Source organism: Perca fluviatilis, chromosome 5 (genome assembly GCF_010015445.1).
Source record: "Perca fluviatilis chromosome 5, GENO_Pfluv_1.0, whole genome shotgun sequence".
Classification (NCBI taxonomy): Eukaryota; Metazoa; Chordata; class Actinopteri; order Perciformes; family Percidae; genus Perca; species Perca fluviatilis.
This window is the reverse complement of record NC_053116.1, coordinates 13,395,024-13,414,318: the sequence shown is the minus strand read 5'-3', so window position 1 is coordinate 13,414,318 and position 19,295 is coordinate 13,395,024. Positions and strand designations below refer to the sequence as shown.

The 19,295-nt window shown below is 40.5% G+C and overlaps 2 protein-coding genes across 4 annotated transcripts; both read left to right on the top strand.

Annotated features, from left to right (window-relative positions):
- The first annotated feature begins 1,140 nt into the window (after nucleotides 1-1,140).
- On the top strand, nucleotides 1,141-7,534 carry LOC120558461 (acidic mammalian chitinase-like). The gene is made up of 11 exons (XM_039799478.1): nucleotides 1,141-1,213; nucleotides 1,305-1,334; nucleotides 1,448-1,652; nucleotides 3,051-3,107; nucleotides 3,228-3,393; nucleotides 3,560-3,684; nucleotides 4,833-4,956; nucleotides 5,061-5,243; nucleotides 5,412-5,528; nucleotides 6,979-7,111; nucleotides 7,221-7,534. The coding sequence occupies exons 1-11, from the start codon at nucleotides 1,189-1,191 to the stop codon at nucleotides 7,493-7,495; spliced, it is 1,440 nt and encodes a 479-aa protein (XP_039655412.1). The 5' UTR covers nucleotides 1,141-1,188; the 3' UTR covers nucleotides 7,496-7,534.
- Nucleotides 7,535-8,134: 600 nt separating this feature from the next.
- Nucleotides 8,135-18,303, top strand: LOC120558460 (acidic mammalian chitinase-like). 3 transcript variants are annotated; one of them, XM_039799476.1, is made up of 13 exons: nucleotides 8,135-8,243; nucleotides 8,327-8,353; nucleotides 8,482-8,686; nucleotides 8,773-8,829; nucleotides 8,923-9,088; nucleotides 9,176-9,300; nucleotides 9,389-9,512; nucleotides 10,656-10,838; nucleotides 11,001-11,117; nucleotides 12,881-13,013; nucleotides 13,135-13,410; nucleotides 17,331-17,355; nucleotides 17,818-18,303. In XM_039799476.1, exons 1-12 carry the CDS (start codon nucleotides 8,192-8,194, stop codon nucleotides 17,333-17,335), a joined length of 1,470 nt encoding a protein of 489 aa, XP_039655410.1. In that variant the 5' UTR covers nucleotides 8,135-8,191; the 3' UTR covers nucleotides 17,336-17,355; nucleotides 17,818-18,303. The 3 variants fall into 3 exon arrangements, with proteins under 3 accessions (XP_039655410.1, XP_039655409.1, XP_039655411.1); XM_039799475.1 differs by lacking the exon at nucleotides 17,818-18,303 and having other exon boundaries at nucleotides 13,135-17,616; XM_039799477.1 differs by lacking the exons at nucleotides 8,327-8,353; nucleotides 17,818-18,303 and having other exon boundaries at nucleotides 8,204-8,243; nucleotides 13,135-17,616.
- Nucleotides 18,304-19,295: the final 992 nt, after the last annotated feature.

Here is a 19,295-nt window from a genome sequence, read left to right as displayed (position 1 = left end):
TTACGCCATTAGTTGGTCTTTCAAACAGCATAAAGCCAAACCTAAAACAATATTCCTATCTAACTGAACTCTGGCCTTTTTGCCTTTGCTTACATACGAGATTGCTAATAGTGACGTCATCAAGGGACCAAACAGCTTAAAGGAAAAGGACATCTTATCACACACGCTTTGACGTTTATCAGGCCTCTGATGATACTGTAGTCTCTGATGTAGAGTTTTTATTATTGCACCCCTCTGATTACCAGAGGGAAAGACAAAATTGTAAAGTATAGATTAAAATACGGTTTTTGCTTTTTTGAGTTCCTACTGTAGTTAATGCAAAATCAAGGTCAAGACAGACCCACAGCAGACAAAGCTATTCAAAACCAAAACACGCAAATATAATGCTCTTAGATTTGTTTTACAAGGATCAAATCGGAAATTGTAGTCCTGAAACTGAAAGGTCAGTCGATTGCTTAATAGAAAAATGAACAGCACATTGTTAGTTGTAGCCCTTCAGTATCTGATGTTTTAGATGGATGAAACGGAACAGCATCCGAGTCCAAGACGAGTTCAACAAAACACACAATTGTGTAAGCAGCAGGACTTGCAGCCACAAAGGTGAGTGTAAAATATATGAATCCAGAGGGCTACCCTAAGTGTTGTGTTGGTTGTTGGTACCATGGAAATCATTTTAATCCTGAAGTTTCATAAAATACAATGCATCAGTTCATACTTTTATTAAGGTAATCTTATCTGCATGAATTGGCCAGCTCTCCTGATCTGAGTGACTTTACAGAGGCAAATTTACATAACCTCATGTGCTCTGATCCAGTTTTATCCGTCAATAAAAACAGATTTTATCTTTATGTCATCTTCTGACAGCTTATTGTAGTCTAATGTGACAATTATCCTCCCCTGAAGCATCCATTACACCTCATTGTCAGGTAGCCTTTGTTCCGCTCTTATCACGTCTATAAAAACAACTCCCAGGTGGATCGTAGGCTCATACAGCCAATCACCTTTGAACAGGTAGGTTCTGAGCACACATCTTTCAGTTTACATTTTAACATTACTAACTATTGTACAGCCTCTAGATGGTAAACTGTTTGCAGTTAAAAAAAAAAACTATAATGCAGTCTTATAAAGATTTATTATACACATGTATTTATTGTTGCAGCTCCGAGGAAAAATCTCCGCTGACACAACATGGCCCGACTAACAGTCTTGGCTGGTAAGTTATATTCTTTCAGTTGTTAATTCATTCAAAAGCAGTGAGTCTTGTGCAAATTTCTTTCATGAAAATAAAATGTATTATTTTTTAGGACTGTCTCTTTTGATGTGTCTCCAGATGGGTATGCAGTCATTATTTAACTTCTTTATATTACATTGCCATTTGCTTCTCACATGTAATCACCATGTCTTTGAATAGAAACTTCATAGTAACAGTTTCTCCCCTCTCCAAAAGTGTCTTCTACCAAACTGGTGTGCTACTTCACCAACTGGTCCCAGTATAGACAAGGTGCTGGCAAATATCTGCCTGCCAATGTAGATCCCAACCTCTGCACTCACCTGATCTACGCCTTTTCAATAATCAACCATTCTAACGAACTGGCTCCCTATGAGTGGAATGACGACGTTCTCTACAAATCCTTCAATGAGCTGAAGAATAGGTGATTTGTTTCTTCATGCAGTATCAATGTATCTGCAGCCATATCAACTGTTATTTCACAACAACTAATCACATCAGCAGTCGAGATGAACTTGGACGTTTTAGTGTGACTGGTTAAGTGGCATTATCCAGTTTTCCATATAAGGAGATTGTAAAATAAAACAAAACACACAAACACAATAAACTTGTAGATTAACTGCAGTGGTAGAAATGTAAGTAAGTAGAAAGAATAAAAGGTTACAAGAAAACAACACAAAAAATCAATGCACAAAAGAAGAAAAAAAGGGAGAAAGAAATATATACAAAATTCAAAGACAGTTTTGAGTAGTCTGAATGTGAGTCAAGTTTGAGAACATGAGTAAAAAAGAACTATGCAGTTTTATCATTGACTATATGAAGTAAAAGAAAAAAGACAATGCTCAGGAAGTAGATTTTGAATAACATTTTGAATGCAGCAGACTTGTGCACAATTCAGAATTGAATTGAGAATGACTCAATTCTTGAATTTGAATTGAATTGATGGCAAAAACAGTATCTAGAATTACAATTCCAATTGGAATTAAAGGAAGCAGAATTGCAATTCAATAAAAATTCAAAGAAATTCATATACATAATTTGTGTTTAACAATGAAGTTTTACAATATATGTCAGATATGATTGCATTACATATTCTATAAATTATATTAGTTTGAACTACTTGTACAGATTACATTAACGGGAAATATTTTCCCCCAGCGATGAATGTTAAAAGCTCTAGTCACAGAGCAAATAATTCATTTTGATTAATTGTAATTTTGTGGAACATGATGGAACATGACTCCATTTCCAAGAATGCTTATCATTCTCTATATTTTGGAACAAAATGTATGCAGGGTTGAGGAGTGACTAGTTACATGTAATGAAATGATGTTATTAAATTACAAAATGTATGTAATTGTATTTAGTTGTATTACTGAGGTAAAATGTGCAATTCAATAAGTTACTAATCAAATTGATGAAGTAATCTAAATAAAGTAATCCAAACCACATTTATAATGGGTAACTTATAACAGTAAGCAATTACATTTCCAAAGTAACCTTCCTAACACTGAATGTATGTGAGATTCCACACATTCTTTCTGTTGTGCGACTGTGTGGAATTTCTTTGAATTGCCATATATTCCACTTCCTGTCTTTCAAATTCAAATTCAACTTCCTGTGGGGCAAAGTCAATTCAATTCAAATTCAAATTCATGAATTCAATGGAGGCCAATTCTGAAATTCTGAATTTTGCACAAGCCTGGAATGCTGGTATTTTACGTGCTGTGGGATTGCTACTTCTAAAGTAGCATTAAAGTAGAGGATCTAACTTCTAACACTAATACATTGTAAATCATGTTTTTGCACAAATCCTGCACAGAAACGCCCAGCTGAAGACTCTGCTGGCTGTTGGTGGGTGGAACTTTGGAACTTCACAGTGAGTCCACAAGGCTTCAACAGCAAGGAATCCTAAGGCTGTTGAATTGCATTATCTCATGGAATGATGCGGACAGCATCATCAACAGTGTAGCTAAAAGGTTGTTTAACTTGTTTACAGATTTACCATCATGGTTTCATCCGCTGCCAACCGCCAGAGATTCATCCAGTCTTCTATCAGTTTCTTGAGACTGCATGGCTTTGACGGGCTGGACCTGGACTGGGAATATCCTGGAGCACGAGGGAGCCCACCAGAGGACAAGAAGAGATTCACAGTGCTCTGCCAGGTCGGTTTGTAAAATCTACACCTCCTCTAGTCAGCAGCATTGACAGAAACCCACAGGATGCCAACACCAACACAGCATCTTGATTTGAGATGATACAGCAATGTAGCTTTAAATATTCTCGCATCATCCATGTGATTATCCTCAACTATTTCCCTCTTGCATTTAGGAATTACTCGCCGCCTTTGAAAAAGAAGCCGCTGTGACAAAAAAAACACGATTGCTGCTCACAGCTGCAGTGGCTGCTGGGAAGGGAAACATCGACAATGGATATGAGATTGCTGACGTCTCAAAGTGAGTTACTATGACTCTGAGGGCCCTATTTTAGCGATCTGAAACGCAAGTATGAAACGCAAAACGCAAGTAGCTTTGTGGGGGGATCTCGGGTGCTGTTGCTATTATACCGGCGGGATAAATAACTCTTGCGCCCGACGCAAATCTAAAATGGGTTGGTCTGAAGTAGCTAGGTGTGGTTTGGGCGTAACGTGAAAATTACCAATCAGAACGTCATCTCACATTCCCTTTAAGAGCAGGCGCGCTTGTTCTATGGCAGATTGCTATTATTACGGCGGATTTGCCTGGCGCACGCCAGCAGGAGCTGCCGATGCGAGATGCGGCAAAGTAATAAATGCCCGTCTTGGCCGGGTGGCGATGTTGCTGCGGCCCCTCGGGCACATCTCCTCAAGTCTGGAGAGGATTGCTGCAGCCATGGAGCGTGGGCCTCCAAACGCACCACCTGCTCCCGTTGTGCCCCTTCCTCTTCCCCGCCACTCCATCTCCGTCCACCCGCTCCATCAGGAGCACATTGCGCATTACTCCATCGCGTCATCAACACATCCATGATTCATGGAAATGTTGTGTAAATCACAACAAGCCACAAAGAATGCTGCGACTTTTTGAGGACTGTACTGTAAAATGCCTCCTGATCTATCCAAACACCTGAAGCGCATTTTCAGTAATATTTTCTTTTGTAATTATGTATGGTTTGCAAAAATGGGAACTGCTGCATCCATTTAGATGAGAGAAGTGTGTGCGCGTTGTGCACACGCTACATTATGGCCAAGCATGCGCCCCTAAAATAGCATCTGAATAACTGCTACTGACTTTAGACTAGCGCCACTGACTTTAGATCAGGTTTTTCCTGGTCAGTGGCGGAATTGTTTTCTGAAACTGCAGAATAGCACCAAGTAACGTTTGCGCCGGAACACGCCTCCTCTTTTCGCTGAACCGCCCCCGGGAGCGCAAATATATTCCCTAATTTACCGACTTGCGTCTGTGGAGGGAAAAGTCCGCTGTGAGTCGGGTGCAAAATAGGAATGATACATGCGTCAGTGTACAAAGGCAATTGCGCTGAGTGCAAGATAGGGCCCTGAGTCATTTTAAAAGTTGAAAAGAATATATACTTTCTGATTTTAATATGTGACATCATCATTGTCTAACAGGTTCCTAGACTTCATAAATGTCATGACCTATGACTTCCACGGAGCATGGGACCCGTTCACTGGCCACAACAGCCCTCTGTACCGCAGCTCTCACGATCAGGGCGACAACATCTACAACAATGTGGTGAGTAAAATCCTCAACAAAATTCAGTTATCATTCTCAAAACCCAATAAACTGAACACCTAACATGTTGTTTTTAATATATACGTTTTTTTTTCTCTGCACAGAACTTTGCTATAAAATACTGGAGAGACCAAGGAGCTCCTCTTGAAAAGCTCATAGTTGGTTTTTCTACATATGGACGCACATTTCAAACATCATCAGCAGTTAACGGTGTTGGAGCATCAACAAGCGGACCAGCCTCTGCTGGGCCCTACACCCGTGAAGCTGGGTTTTGGTCTTACTACGAGGTCAGTGAAGGGTCAACACAAATGGAACCCTGAGACACAACATAGCTAAATTGAACTCAGTTCAGATTTAATTAATATAAGCCCAACAGAGTTTCGAGAGAGTTTCAAGCTAAGACATCACAAATCATGTCGAGGATGTTTAAATGTGATTTTCTTCCATTTCTACAGGTTTGCACTTTCCTCCAAGGAGGCAGTCTTCACTGGCTTGATGAGCAAATGGTGCCCTATGCTACTAAAGGAAATGAGTGGGTTGGGTTTGATAACAGGCAGAGCTTTGAAATCAAGGTAATAAATAAGACATCCTCCACATCTATGTTTATGCAGATAATATGAACAAGATACAAGTAGCATCACTACTTGCCTAGCTATCAGTGTCTTAGCTTCCTAAATTAGTACATTTCACTAGGTGTAGCTGATCATTATGAAGCTGCACAGGCAGCACAAACAGTTTTTAATAACTTGCATCGAGCAGAAGGTGGCACTGTAACACGCAACTTTACGTTTTGGCAAACCCCACAGGTCTGTAATCTTTTTATTGGGTCAAGACAGGCTTTTTGCAATTTGTCATATAAACACCACAAAGAGGAGCAAACAGTAGGCACAAACAAATTCATCACTCAGGTGGCTGTGTGCGATGTGCGATTGAGTCAATCTCCTCTCAGACTGGACCAATGAGACCAGAGCTGGATAAAACTGTCAGATACTTACACATAGGAATTAAAACAAGCTTCTTCTTTTTTTAAAGATAATTTTTTGGGGCATTTTAGGCATTTCATTTGACAGGACAGATGAAGACATGAAAGGGGAGAGAGAAGAGGGAGAGAGAAGGGGAATGACATGCAGCAAAGGGCTGCAGGTCGGAGTCTAACCCCCGGCCGCTTTGTCGAGGAGTAAACCTACCAACTGAGCTAACCCGGCCACTTAAAACAAGCTTTAATGTAGAGAAAAAAAATGAACATGTATAAGATTCATTATGTTGTTGGCTTATGTTAATTTGACAATGCCTGAAAAAAAACTCTTTTAATTTGAAATGTATGCAGATCATGTAGCAGTCATAGGTGCATAGGTAAATTTTTAAATAATTGCAAAATCTCAGGCATACATTTCCCTTCAACTGGATTGTAACTAAAATATAAACTAATAGCCTCTGTATGTCCAGTTTACGACAGGGGGTTCTTGGATATGATCAGACACTTTTTTTCACTCGAAAAAAAAAAAAAAAATTAGATTTTCTAATTGAATTAACCTTGAGAAAGCTCTTGAAATGTGTATAAAATAATGTGCTACACTTGTACTGGTTACATGTATTCAGTGAGGAAATAAAATATAATATTTGGGAGGCTAAGTCTAAAACGTTGTGGCCTTTACAACATTATGGGTGCACTTTAAAAAATTAGAAAATAGTGCATAAGGTTGCTGTTTTTTAAGGAGAAATTTTTGAGTCCAGTTTAAAATGTATACAGTACAGTAATCACCACCAACATGAGGAAATAGAAAGCATAACGTTGCTATTATCAGTGCATTTATATGTTACAGCGCTGTTTGTGTGAGTGTATGTTAGAGACGAAACAGAAATTATATATATATATGTATATATATATATTCTTTTTTTATTTTTTATAAATGTTGTAGGCAATTTTTGGCCATTGGCCCCCTTAATTTCCTTAATGTATTCAAACCTAAAAAAAACTTGCATTTTAAACTTAAAGTTCTCTCTGTAACTTATATTCCATAGGCACAGTATGTGAAAGATAACACATTTGGAGGAGCCTTTGTCTGGGCACTAGATCTGGATGATTTTACTGGACAGTTCTGTGGCCAGGGAAAATATCCCCTCATTAGTTTTCTGCGCTCTCTTCTGGATGCAGGTAAACGGAAATGAGACCTCAACACTGCACAGAATGTAAATGTTTTATCATCTCCCCTAAACAAGTAAAACCTTCCGTAATCTGTTATATTTGTAATTTTTTTTAATAGATTTTCCACTTCCACCTCCTGTAACCACACACTCACCAGTGAGCACCACAAAGCAGACTCCTGCTGCCACTTCTCCTACAACGACCCATGCAGAAACTACCACCACAGTTGTTGATTCTGGAAGTGGTTTCTGTGCTGGGAAGGCCGATGGCCTTTACATAAATGCCAAGAACCGCAACTCCTTTTATCAGTGTTCCCAAGGAAACACACACCTCCAGCGTTGTCCAGTTAATCTTGTTTTCAGTGTGAGATGCAACTGCTGCGACTGGCCTTAAATAAATGTTTCCTTATTGAAACAAAGCACTGTCTCTTTTTTTCTAAAATCTTTCATTTAATTCAAATAATTTCATTTTTATAGACTATTCAAATTAATAAAATATGATTACAGGATTCTGACATGAACTCAAAAATTGGGACTTCACAAAAACAAGACTGTGCAACATTAGACTTTTATATGCCTGTCTGGCCTGGTGTTTGTAAGAGGAAAATGAACCACACTGACCCTGAACAAACATTGTATATGCCTGGTCCTTCTAAAGTCCAAAGAAGCAAAAAAAAAGGGCTTTGCAGTCATCTGACCTGTCACTAAACATTTTAGAAAATGGAAAAATCAAAACACAGTTTTAGAATGCTGAAATACTATAGATCAAAAACTTGAAGAAAGTGTCAAATTGATGCTAATTAAAGTGCTAGATAGATGCTTAACATAACGTCAGACAGACAAATATTTAGAAATTCAGCGACAGAATGGGTTGGACTGTTTTGATTACAGTCACTCACGGGCTGTTGTTTTCTGCATGTGCCAAAGGTCTTTTACCAGCTTCTGTTATTTGACTTACTTGGATGATGCAACTGCTTAGTGTCCTAATCTTGTGGACCTACAATTTGTCAATTTGTTCCTGGTTAATGTTTACTATGGATTGTGTATTATTTGTCAGCTAAAAAAAGCTATAAAGTGCTCTCCTTTTGATATGATAGCCCATCCAAGCACAACCACCATGAGAAAGCTATTTCTAATTACAGGTAAGGCACAATGAGAAGCAGGGAAATGTTTTTCCAATATCTATATTTCCTTATATGTACTAACTAAATCTGTAACTTTGAAGGTCTCTGTCTTTCCTTTGGCAGTTTGGGTGAGCTTCATAGCAATAATTAATTTTGAACAATCTTAGTAACTGAATGAAGTCTAAATTGTTAAATGTCTGGTCATTGATTCTTCTTGAAAGATTAATGAAAACTATTTCTGCTCTTCCGTGAGTAGTGTCATCCACCAGACTGGTGTGTTATTTCACTAACTGGTCCCAATACCGTCCTGGCAATGGGAAGTTCATGCCTCTCAATATTGATCCAAACCTGTGTACCCACCTGATCTATGCCTTTTCTGGTATTAACGAGGCAAACGAGTTGGTCACCATAGAATGGAATGATGATGTACTCTATACATCCTTTAATGGACTCAAACAGAGGTCAGTCCAACATGTTTTAGCATTGTCTCTGTAAAACGTTATGTACAGTAGTGATTGTAGGCAACTAAATCTGTATATTCCCACAGGAATCCAAATCTTAAAACACTGTTGGCAGTCGGAGGCTGGAACTTTGGAACTCAAAAGTGAGATATTTAGCATAAAAAAAAAATCTATAAAGTTCAATGTATTGTAAACATGTCCTCTTAAAAGCTTTACTTTCCCAAAATTCTACACAGATTTACAACAATGGTGTCAACACAAGCCAACAGAAATACATTCATCCAATCTTCTATCAAACTACTGAGGAAATATAGTTTTGATGGACTTGATTTGGACTGGGAATACCCTGCTGGAAGAGGAAGTCCTCTGGAAGACAAACAAAGATTCACAGTTTTATGCAAGGTCTAATCCAAAATTACTCCTCCGGTGTTTAAAATAATGTTTAACATGAACCAGAAAGTGACTTTCCCATGATTCTATGGTGTACAGGAACTCCTAGAGGCCTATCAGTCTGAGGGAACAGCAACTGGCCGGCCCAGATTATTGGTTTCTGCTGCTGTGGCTGCTGGGAAAGGAACCATTGATGCTGGTTATGAAATCGCAGAGATGGCAAAGTACAACAAAATGTTACTCCCCCACATTATATCCATGATCGTTTGTCATCATGTGTTGGTGTACTTGATCTCACATGCATTTCATTAGGTACCTGGACTTTATCAACGTGATGACGTATGACTTTCATGGCACCTGGGAGACTGTGACAGGACATAACAGCCCCTTATACAAGGCAGCCCGTGAAACAGGGGACCAAGTTTACTTAAATACTGTAAGTACAGGGATGCATTTTTTTAGCTACATCATGAATGTAAATTACTTACTCTTCCCAAGTCTAAATCCACAACGTTCCACTTTCGGGATTGCTCTTGTGCCGCTCTAAATTCCCTCTGCTTTCTTTGTGTTGTAATTTTAAACTCCAGTCGACTATGGTTAACTGTTCCTCAGATCTTTGCAGGGTAAATTCAGACAGCTAGCTAAAATATCTGTCAAATCTGAGTTTTCCGTTCCACAACCTTTGAAAGTACAATAAACAAGAGCACATTTTTATCTCATCCCGGACTGTTGTGTGGACTTAATCCTTATTTACATGAAGCATGTGCCTTAAATGTACACTAAAACCTCCGCTGCACTGAAGAGATGGAAAATAGCAGCAGATGAAACAACAATTCCACGATACCTAAATCCAACGGTCGTGATTTGAAACATGTCGTTAAAGTTATGAAACTGTTGTAGTTTGGTTAGGTTTGGGCAACAAAACTAGTTAGTTAGTGTGTAAGTGTTAAGTTACTTCACTTCCGGTTACGCACATGACACAGAACCTGCCACAGTTCCATTTGTTCTGTTAATTACATAATCATTTTTTTTTTACTTTTATTGGGACACAAACCCTGGCTGCCTTAGTGAAACTCCTGTGTTTGTTTGAACTATCCACCACCTCAACATGTTTGGCCCTGTAATACTATAATACCTGCTTTGCGTCCGTCATAATGAATACGACCCCACCTAATAGTAAAACGCAATTATGGGTCTTAATTGCCGATTGTCCCCTAGAAACGACTCACAGTCTTAGATAAAAACATCAGATATGTGAGGAGCCATAATGACACTAACATTCCTCAAACTAATACATGAATCAAACATAACTATTTCCATCTGGTGTTCCATTATTTGAGTTTGAGGTTTGACTGGTTCTCTTTTAATTATGTCATCTCATTGTCTTCTTCTGCAATGGTTTAAAGGTGAATAGAGAATAAGCGCCAGCTGTCTCAATTAGCCCAACTTCTCATACTCACATATGAGTAGAGGATGGAAACACACATTCACTTACATTTCCTATCGCAGATTTCTATAAATCTGGTAAGAATTTGCATTACATTTGGTTGGAAATCTGACTTCTGTCTGTCTCTTTCAGAACTATTCCATGAGATATTGGCGAGACAAGGGAACACCTGTAGAAAAGCTAAATATGGGCTTTGCTACATATGGAAGAACATTTCAACTGTCTAGTCAATCCAGTGTGGTTGGAGCACCAGCCAGTGGTCCAGCTGCTGCGGGTGCTTTTACAAGAGAGGCTGGCTTCTGGTCCTATTATGAGGTGAACCTGGCAATGACTCATTGAATTTAACTCTGTCTGTGTTTTATTAGTAACTCTATGTAACTGATTAAAATAAAAAATATTTTTTTATTATGAAGTAATCAAACTTTAATAGAGCTTTAATACAATACTTTAAAATCTGAAATTCAAACCTCTTTTCAGATTTGCACTTTTCTTCAAGGAGCCAGTGTCGAGCTGATTGAGGATCAGAACGTTCCATATGCGGTCAAACAAAATCAGTGGGTTGGATATGACAACAAAGAAAGTTTTGCGACTAAGGTAGTTGTATGTTTCTATATAAAAAGTTTGCTCATTTTTTTGCCAGTTACGTTAAAGGGATACTTCACCGATTTAGCATTCAGCTTTGTATCAGTAGAAACCCGATAGTATTTCTGAATGACCGTGCCTCCCCCACTCATGTCCCCCTGAGACGAGAGATCTTTGCATTTGGGGCCTGGAAAAAATCTTCCGATGACGTAAAATGATGATTTTTGCGTCATCGGAAGATTTTTGGGCCAGAGGCAAGGACTACAGCCAGTAGTAGGATCTACTTCCGTATGTTTTCAACACGCCCACAGGGGGTTGGACTGCCGAGTCTGGCCGAGGTATTCCGAATGAAAACGACTGTCAGCCATCTTGAATCTTCGCTAAACAGGCTCTCGGTTTTCAGCAGAAAACATTTACAACAATTATCTGCATTCAAACTACCGGACGTGTGTACCACCGGGATACATCGGTACAGATCGGAGAATATGCAGGAAACGTTATTACAGACGCAATACTCGGCACACTACGCGAGCTTCGCCTGCACGGAGACCAGCGGTGTCGCTCAATGCCGCTAGCCGGCTAGGGGACATCCTCATCGGCTAGGTGGAAAGCTAACGCTAGCTGTCCACCTGTCCCAGCCATCCTGCTTGCAAGTGTCTGCTCATTAAACAACAAGCTGGACTACATCCTCCTTCAACGAAACTCCCAACGTGATTTCAGTGACTGCTGTGTTTTTGTTGTTGTGGAAACATGCCTGAACAACAGTGTACCGGAACCGGGACTATCCAGCTACCAGGCTGCTCTCGCCGGCCCGTGGAGGTGGGCTGTGTTAAACGGACTGGTGTAGAAATAAAATCCAACTAGCTACTGCTAACTGCTGGTGGAGCTTGTGACTGTTAAATGCCGACCATTCGACATTCCACGCTAATTCACGCCTGTGTTTATACTCTGCGTTTAGCTACACCAATGCTAGTATGCGTTAGCTGAACTTTACGGATCCTGCTTGCAAGTGTCCGCTCATTTAGACCACAAACTGGACTACATCCAACTTCAACTAAACTCCCAACGTGAGTTGAGAGACTGCTGTGTTTTTGTTGTTGTGGAAACATGCCTGAATAGTGTACCGGACTGTCCAGCTACCAGGCCTGCTAGCCCTCCGAGCTAGAGATACTCTGTCGCCGGGTAAAAGAGGTGGGCTGTGTTAACACCGAGTGGCGCAGAAATGTGGTGATTTGTATCCATTTAACTGCTAACTGCTGGTGGAGTTTGTGACTGCTAAATGCCGACCATTCTACATTGCACGCTAATTCACGGCTGTGTTTATGCTCGGTGTTTACAGCCCACCAAGCGCTAATGCTAGTATGCGTTAGCTGAACTTTACGGAGCCTATAAAGTGTGTGTACTAAATGTAGCCTGTTTCGTATGTCGTTTTTATATAATGTCGTTGAGTCACGATGAAACGTTGTTTCATGTATATGGTTGAAATAAAACACGCTTGAGTTGAGTTGAATGCCTCGGTCTGTCTGTGAAGTGGTAGGCGTGGCTTGGGAGTGGACTCAAAGCAACGAAGCAGGTGCATTCTGGGATTTGGTGTTTTTCATCCATATAAGACCAAAACACATTTTCTGGCTTTTCTCGGCCTAGAAGGAACCAATTAAAAATTTTTTTTTCACATTTCTACTACATAAGTGACCCAATTTAAAGATATATTCAGCTTTCCAGCGGTGAAATATTCCTTTAAAGTACAAACATTGTTGCTGTCATTATATATTCAGGTCCGTTACCTAAAGGATAACAGATTTGGAGGAGCTTTCGTCTGGGCTCTGGATCTGGATGACTTTAATGGAAGGTTCTGTAACCAGGGAAACTACCCTCTCACCAGCTATCTCCGCTCTCTTGTAGCCCCAGGTGAGTAGAATCATATATTACTTGTTAAAATACTTCTTTCAGAAACCACACAACATTAATTTATTGACATTTGTTAACTTTGACTGTACAGACTACTAATAATTCCCTATTACTTCTGCAGATCTTCCTCCTCTTCCCACTACAGGAACCAACCCAAATCTAGTGACTCAGTCTCCACACAAAAAACCAAATCAACCTCATATCATACCTCATCCCAGACCAACAATCACTACTCCATCCAACAACCAAGACAACTTCTGTGCTACAAAGACTGGTGGGGTTTATGCCAAACCTGATGCCCCAGGTTACTTTTACAATTGTGCCAATGGCATCACCTGGATCCAAAACTGCCCAGCTAATTTGGTCTTCCAAGATAGCTGCAAATGCTGTAACTGGCCCTAAAAGCAGGGGCGGATTTAGTCATTTTGGGGCCCAAGGCAAACACAGACATGGGGCCCTCTACATCTCTTGTTTCCCCCCTTTTGTCCATCCTTATTTTTCTAAGAAAGTCCTACTTGTAACTTCTCTTCAGCAGTCTTCACACAGCAATGATGTCTAGACATCTGGAGTTGCATCTGTAAGAAAAAAAGAAGAAAAAAAACACAGAACATTCTGTTTAACAGATGCATCCACTGTATTGTCTTTTTATAGGGAAGAGCTGCCATTGGTTGTCATTTACCTTGGTTGCCTCTTTGATATTATCTCTTATGGATCTGCTTGCTGCTACATGTTTGTGGACTTCTGTCTTGCGTTACTAAAGTGAGAAGAAACACACAAGACAATAAGTGATCAATTATGGAGACATCATTTTAATTAAAATAACTTACCGTTTAAAATGTTTACCTTTTTTCCTTTCACTGACTTTCTCCTGCTCTCCCATTTTTTCTGACCATTTCTTCATTTCCCTTGTCTCTGTTTTTGCATCTGTCTTTCTCGTCTTCTCCCTTTGGTCTTTGCCTGTCTTTTTCTTATTCTCCCTTTGGTCTTTGCCTGTCTTTTTCTTATTCTCCCTTTGGTCTTTGTCTTTCTCCTCCATTTTCTATTTGTATTTGTCCGTCTTTCTCTTCATCTCACCTTTCTTCTATGTCTTTGTATTCTCTTCCGCTCTCTTGAATGTATTTATGTACATTGAGTTTCTTTGGCTTTCTCTTACTAATTAACTCAGCTTTAATGGGTGAGTAACAAATGAAGGAAATCTTGGGCTGATCTCTCTCTCTGTTGTTGTGTGTGTGTGTGTGTGTGTGTGTGTGTGTGTGTGTGTGTGTGTGTGTGTGTGTGTGTGTGTGTGTGTGTGTGTGTGTGTGTGTGTGTGTGTGTGTGTGTGAGTGAGTGAGTGTCTGTGTGTGAGTGAGTGTCTGTATTGTCTATAATCTGACCTTGCGAGCTTTGGCCTCAGCAAATCTTGCTATCACTGATTCCATATCCAGAGACTTCCTGACTTCCTGCTCGATAGAGAGAACAGCTAGAGCAGACAGCCTGTCCTGGGACATAGTTGATCTGAGGTACGTTTTGATTAGTTTCAATGATGAGAAACTTCTTTCACCTGAAGCTACTGTAACAGGGAGAGTGAGGAGGAGTCTGAAAGCTATACTCAAATTTGGATATATGTCAAGTAAATTCTCTTTATATATATAGTCCAGCATCTCAAATGGTGATGAGACATGTGGCGGGAATGACCTAACTGCACACTTTACCTCAAGCTTCAGATCTTCTGCATCAATGTCATCCATCCTCTGCTCTAATCTGTGGCAGCATTCATCCAGCTTCCCTTCCTTCTCAGTGCTTCTCATTATGTCGATTGAGTAGAGAAATCCATAAAGCTCATAGAAGATTTCCGTGTTGGAAAATCTGTCCTCTACTGTGACAAGAGCTGTATCTATTAGAGGTAGAAAAAAACTCTCTTTTGAAGAGCTCTTCTGCAGTTGACTGAACGTGCTCTGTTCCCTCATACTCAAACTGTTTGGTTTTTCTTCTCTGACGCACCTCAGGCCAGCTCATCTCCACCTCCAGCTTCTCTGCTATCTCCCTGGCATCTGTTTTCGCAGAAATCCTTCACTGCGAAATTCCTGAAGGAATTCTTTCACTGCCCTGATTTCTTCCCTCACTGTCTCGACTGAAACTTTGGGGCTCTGAAGGATCTTACTCACTTTGTTTACCTGGAACAAGACATCGTACCACACTATGGTACTCACCACAAAAGGCCATCTCTGCAGCTCCTTGCAGACGCTTTCAGCTGTTGAGACAACATCTGCATCTCGTTTCTCTGTGGCGTACTCCTTTAGAGCAGTTAATGCCTTCACGATTTCAGGCAGCTGGTAGCGAACAGCTTTCACAGCTTCAACTCTTCACTCCCACCTGGTTGTAGACAACGCTTTAAGTGTAAGATTCTTGACGTGTTCTTTGAGAATGGTCCAACGTTGAACTGAGGAGCTGAAAAGAGTGTAAAGTCGCTGTAACAGCCCAAACCTGCATCACCGACAACAAGATTCAGTGTGTGACTTCCACAAGGAACATATAACGCTTTGTCGTTTAATTCCAGCACTCTCTTTTGGACTCCCTGCTTTTTACCCTGCATGTTGCTCCCGTTATCGTAAGACTGGCCTCGACAGTTGCAAAGATCCAGTCCTAGTGTTTGTAGATGGCCTAAAAATGTCTCACATAAGCCTTTTCCTGTTGTGTCAAGTGCCTGAAGAAATCCAACAAAGTGCTCATAGATGGAGACACCCTTTGATAACTCACAATTAACAATTCGTAGCACCACTGAGAGCTGCTCATTGTGACTGAGGTCTGGAGTGCAGTCCATAATTACTGCATAGTATTTTGCCGTTTTCACTCTCTCTACAATTGCATCAGTTGTACATTTTGCCACAAGGGAAATAAGTTCATTTTGGATATGCTTGCTTAAATAGGTGTCAGTTAGCTGTTTTGCCTGAATTCTCCTCAGATGCTCTCGCATCACTGGGTCAAACTGAGCCATTAATTGCACTTGTCCAAGGAAATTTCCATTACCAGACTCGAACAATTTGTCTGAGTGGCCACGAAATGCAAGATTGTGCTCTGCCAGATGGTTTACAACTGCAATAAGTCGTCTTAAAATCTCTTTCCAGCGGTTTACTTCAAGAGCAATTAGATCTTGGTTTACCTGATCTATAGCTGTGTTTGTTTGTAGTTTCTGTGAAAGATTGCGCCAAGCATCCATGTTTGTGATGTGGTCTGTAGACCTCTCATGCTGTCTCAAGTGGGCAGAAAGATTTTTCCAGTAACTGAACCCATCCTCACTTAGCTGAGTGGCCTTTTCTCGGTTACCAAAAAAGCGGCAACAAAAGCACATAACACAGTCATTTTTTTCACTGTACATGAGCCAGGACCGCTTTACTTTTTCTCCATTCTTCATTTGCAGGTAATAATTGCTGCTTGTAAATCTTCGCCCCTCTTGATTTCTAGGATAAATTCTGTCGTCCTTGCTCTGAACTGGGCCTCTCTGCACTATTGAGCAGCGCTCTTTGTCAGTGAGATGTTTTGGCCAGAGTGCTGGGTCATCTTCAAGAGCAACACATTGGTCAGAATGACTGCTAGTACTCATTAGTTGTTCATTGGAATTGCCATCTTTTTCGTCATAGACGTCGTCATCATTATTCTCACGGTCACTGAAAGTGAACGCGGAAGTTTTGTTACCTGAAGTTGAAGGCTCCTCCTCATCCTGTAAAGTTGCCTTGGATGTAACGTTAGCAGCAATATTGCTTGAGCAGCCTGGGCTGGCACTGTCGGCAGCAACGGGTAGCTCCTCCTCGCTAGCAGCAGTGCTAACGCTCGTAATGGTGGTTGTAGCGTTGTTGTCATGGTCAGCGGCGGGCATCACGAAAAAGTTTGTTAACTTCGGCAATTTTTTTAAAAACGTTTTACTTTCCTCCCGCTTCCTCCTTTTTTCAGCACCGCTTGGGTAGTTTCGCTTCATTTTTACTCTACTCTGTCACTCAGTCTGCACACACACTCTTTGTCTGTCACTTTCTTTTCTCCGTTTATATGTCAATGGTTTTTTGGCGCATTACACAGCCTTGTCACTTTCGCACATGCGCAGTAAGTGAGATAATGGAATAGTCCAATGTAGTGAGTGAGATGGGGGGGCCCCCTCCGGTCTGCGAAACTAATGATTTGATGCCATTTTTCGCAAATGGAGTTTTAGAAATACATAATTTGCGAAAAGTGAAAAAACAAAACAACCTTAATTATAAGTTAATGGGGCCTTTTGGGGGCCCCTAGGTAGCTCGGGGCCCAAGGCAATTGCCGACCTTTGCCTAATGGTAAAGTCCGCCCCTGCCTAAAAGCTTGCACCTCATCAAAAGTGAGCACAAATAATTCTTGTTATTTACAAGTTAAAGTTTTTTTTGTCAATTTAACAATGGGAATGTAGTGCTTATGAGACTATATTTTTTTTAAGTGTAATTGATTATCTTATATTTTCTCTTTCCTAAAACGGGTAATTAAACCTTAAGCATTAAACACACAATGGTAAACCTTAAGGATTTTCCGTTACACTGTAACTTAAAACATAACATATAATGTTGTAGTAGCCTATGGTCTATAATATGTAAAAAAAAAAAAAGAATAAATACAAGATTGACATTATGATCAGAGGCTGAACTGTCACGTTTTCTGAGACTGATCTTATCCATTAAACCAGGCAGCACTGTTGTCATGCCCAGCTCCCGCTCCTATAGGTCATGTTTTCAGGTTTCCTTCACATTCATCTTGCTTTACTCACTTCCTGTTTGATTTTGTTACTCATCGTGTGATTGTGTTGCAGGTCAACTTCTGGTTATTGTCTGCCTTCCCGCCTTTTGTGATCACCTTCCCAGCCCTAATGTCCTGCACCTGTATCTAATTGTCTCCCCTCCTCCAAGTGTATATATTCACACCTTCGCTCTTTGTTCTCTGCCAGTTTGTCTTTTATGCTCGAGTTTAGTGGTCCAGCCTATTCCATGTGAGCTTATAAGTGTTTGTTTGGATCTTCTACCTGTTTTGACCCAAGTCTCAGTTGAGCGTTTTTGGGATACTTTTGACTACTGCCTGTTTTTGGACTCTGCTTTTGCCCAGTGTTTTTGGGTACTGTTGCCTATTTGTTTGTACTAGTGTGTAACAATGAATCCCTTTTTGTTTGAATGTTATTGCAGTCAGCGAACTGTAAATATACTCGGAATGACGCCGAAAATGAAGCTAACTATCCGTGATTTGTAGCTACAAATCTACATCCAGCCGCAGGCTCTATCAATGGGACTCGCGGACAAGCGGCGTTTATTTCCCCAATCGTTTGTTTGTTTGAAACCTGTGGTAAGAGATTGCTGGTGTAACAAGCTCGCTGACCGCGCTCTCACTCACATACACCGGGCATTTAGCTAGCAGGAAGAGGGGAGTTGCAGTCCCTGGAGCTCTGTCAGGGCAGGGGCATTTGGTTGTCATTAGCCCAAGAGACGGTGACTTTGCGCGGGTACGGAGTGCAGTGGGCTGCCAGTCGTGACCGAGCTCCAAGTACCTCATAGCAGGCCGGGGTCTGTGAAGGAAGGCAGGCCGGGCGGCGAGGCAGCAACACAGGCAGCACCGGCGCTGAACTCCGACACACAGTCGGACAAAATTTGCAATTAGCCATCCATTTTCGTAAAGCGGCCCATATTTGAGCTTTACATAGTTGATTTCTCGCATAAAAAAGTTTCAAAAGTGATTTTTTTAATGGAATAGCCCGATAAACAATGTATAACTTTGCAGTGTCTGAAATATAAGAGTCTCCCATGTGTTTCTATGTAGTTTGCTCAAACCAATCAGCACATAGCTCATTCGGAATATTCATGAACATACCATATTTGGAAGAAAAGCTCTTGTTCCAAATAGAGCCATATTGACAGGATAGTTAAGGGCCTAATAAAATAGCATTCGGGCAATTTTCAGCCCAACCAATGTTACATACCCTATTAGGAGACCTTAAGGAACAGTGTAAAATACCCTATATAATCATTCTATCACCCCTTTAACATCTATGAACCTTTGTCACATTTGAAGATTTGTTAGACACTAGATAAATGGTTCAATGCACTGTACTAAGTAATTACAGCTAATTCATTGGGGAAAAACGCTAAACATCTGACTCAACAGCAGCGAGCCCTTGCCTTATGGATGATTAAAATACAGGTTTGTGGTATGATATCAATTATTGATACAGTGTCCAACACAAAGTTGTGTTTCGGAGCAAAAGCCTAAATGACATACACATATCCTAGTTAAACTGCAGAC

Coding starts and splice junctions, on each gene's coding strand:
- LOC120558461 (XM_039799478.1), top strand. CDS start 1,189: ATGGCCCGACTAACAGTCTTGGCTG. Junction 1,653..3,050: donor TTCAATGAGCTGAAGAATAG/GTGATTTGTTTC, acceptor AATCCTGCACAG/AAACGCCCAGCTGAAGACTC. Junction 5,244..5,411: donor GGTTTTGGTCTTACTACGAG/GTCAGTGAAGGG, acceptor CCATTTCTACAG/GTTTGCACTTTCCTCCAAGG.
- LOC120558460 (XM_039799476.1), top strand. CDS start 8,192: ATGATAGCCCATCCAAGCACAACCACCATGAGAAAGCTATTTCTAATT. Junction 11,118..12,880: donor AAGAAAGTTTTGCGACTAAG/GTAGTTGTATGT, acceptor TTATATATTCAG/GTCCGTTACCTAAAGGATAA. Junction 13,014..13,134: donor CCGCTCTCTTGTAGCCCCAG/GTGAGTAGAATC, acceptor TTACTTCTGCAG/ATCTTCCTCCTCTTCCCACT.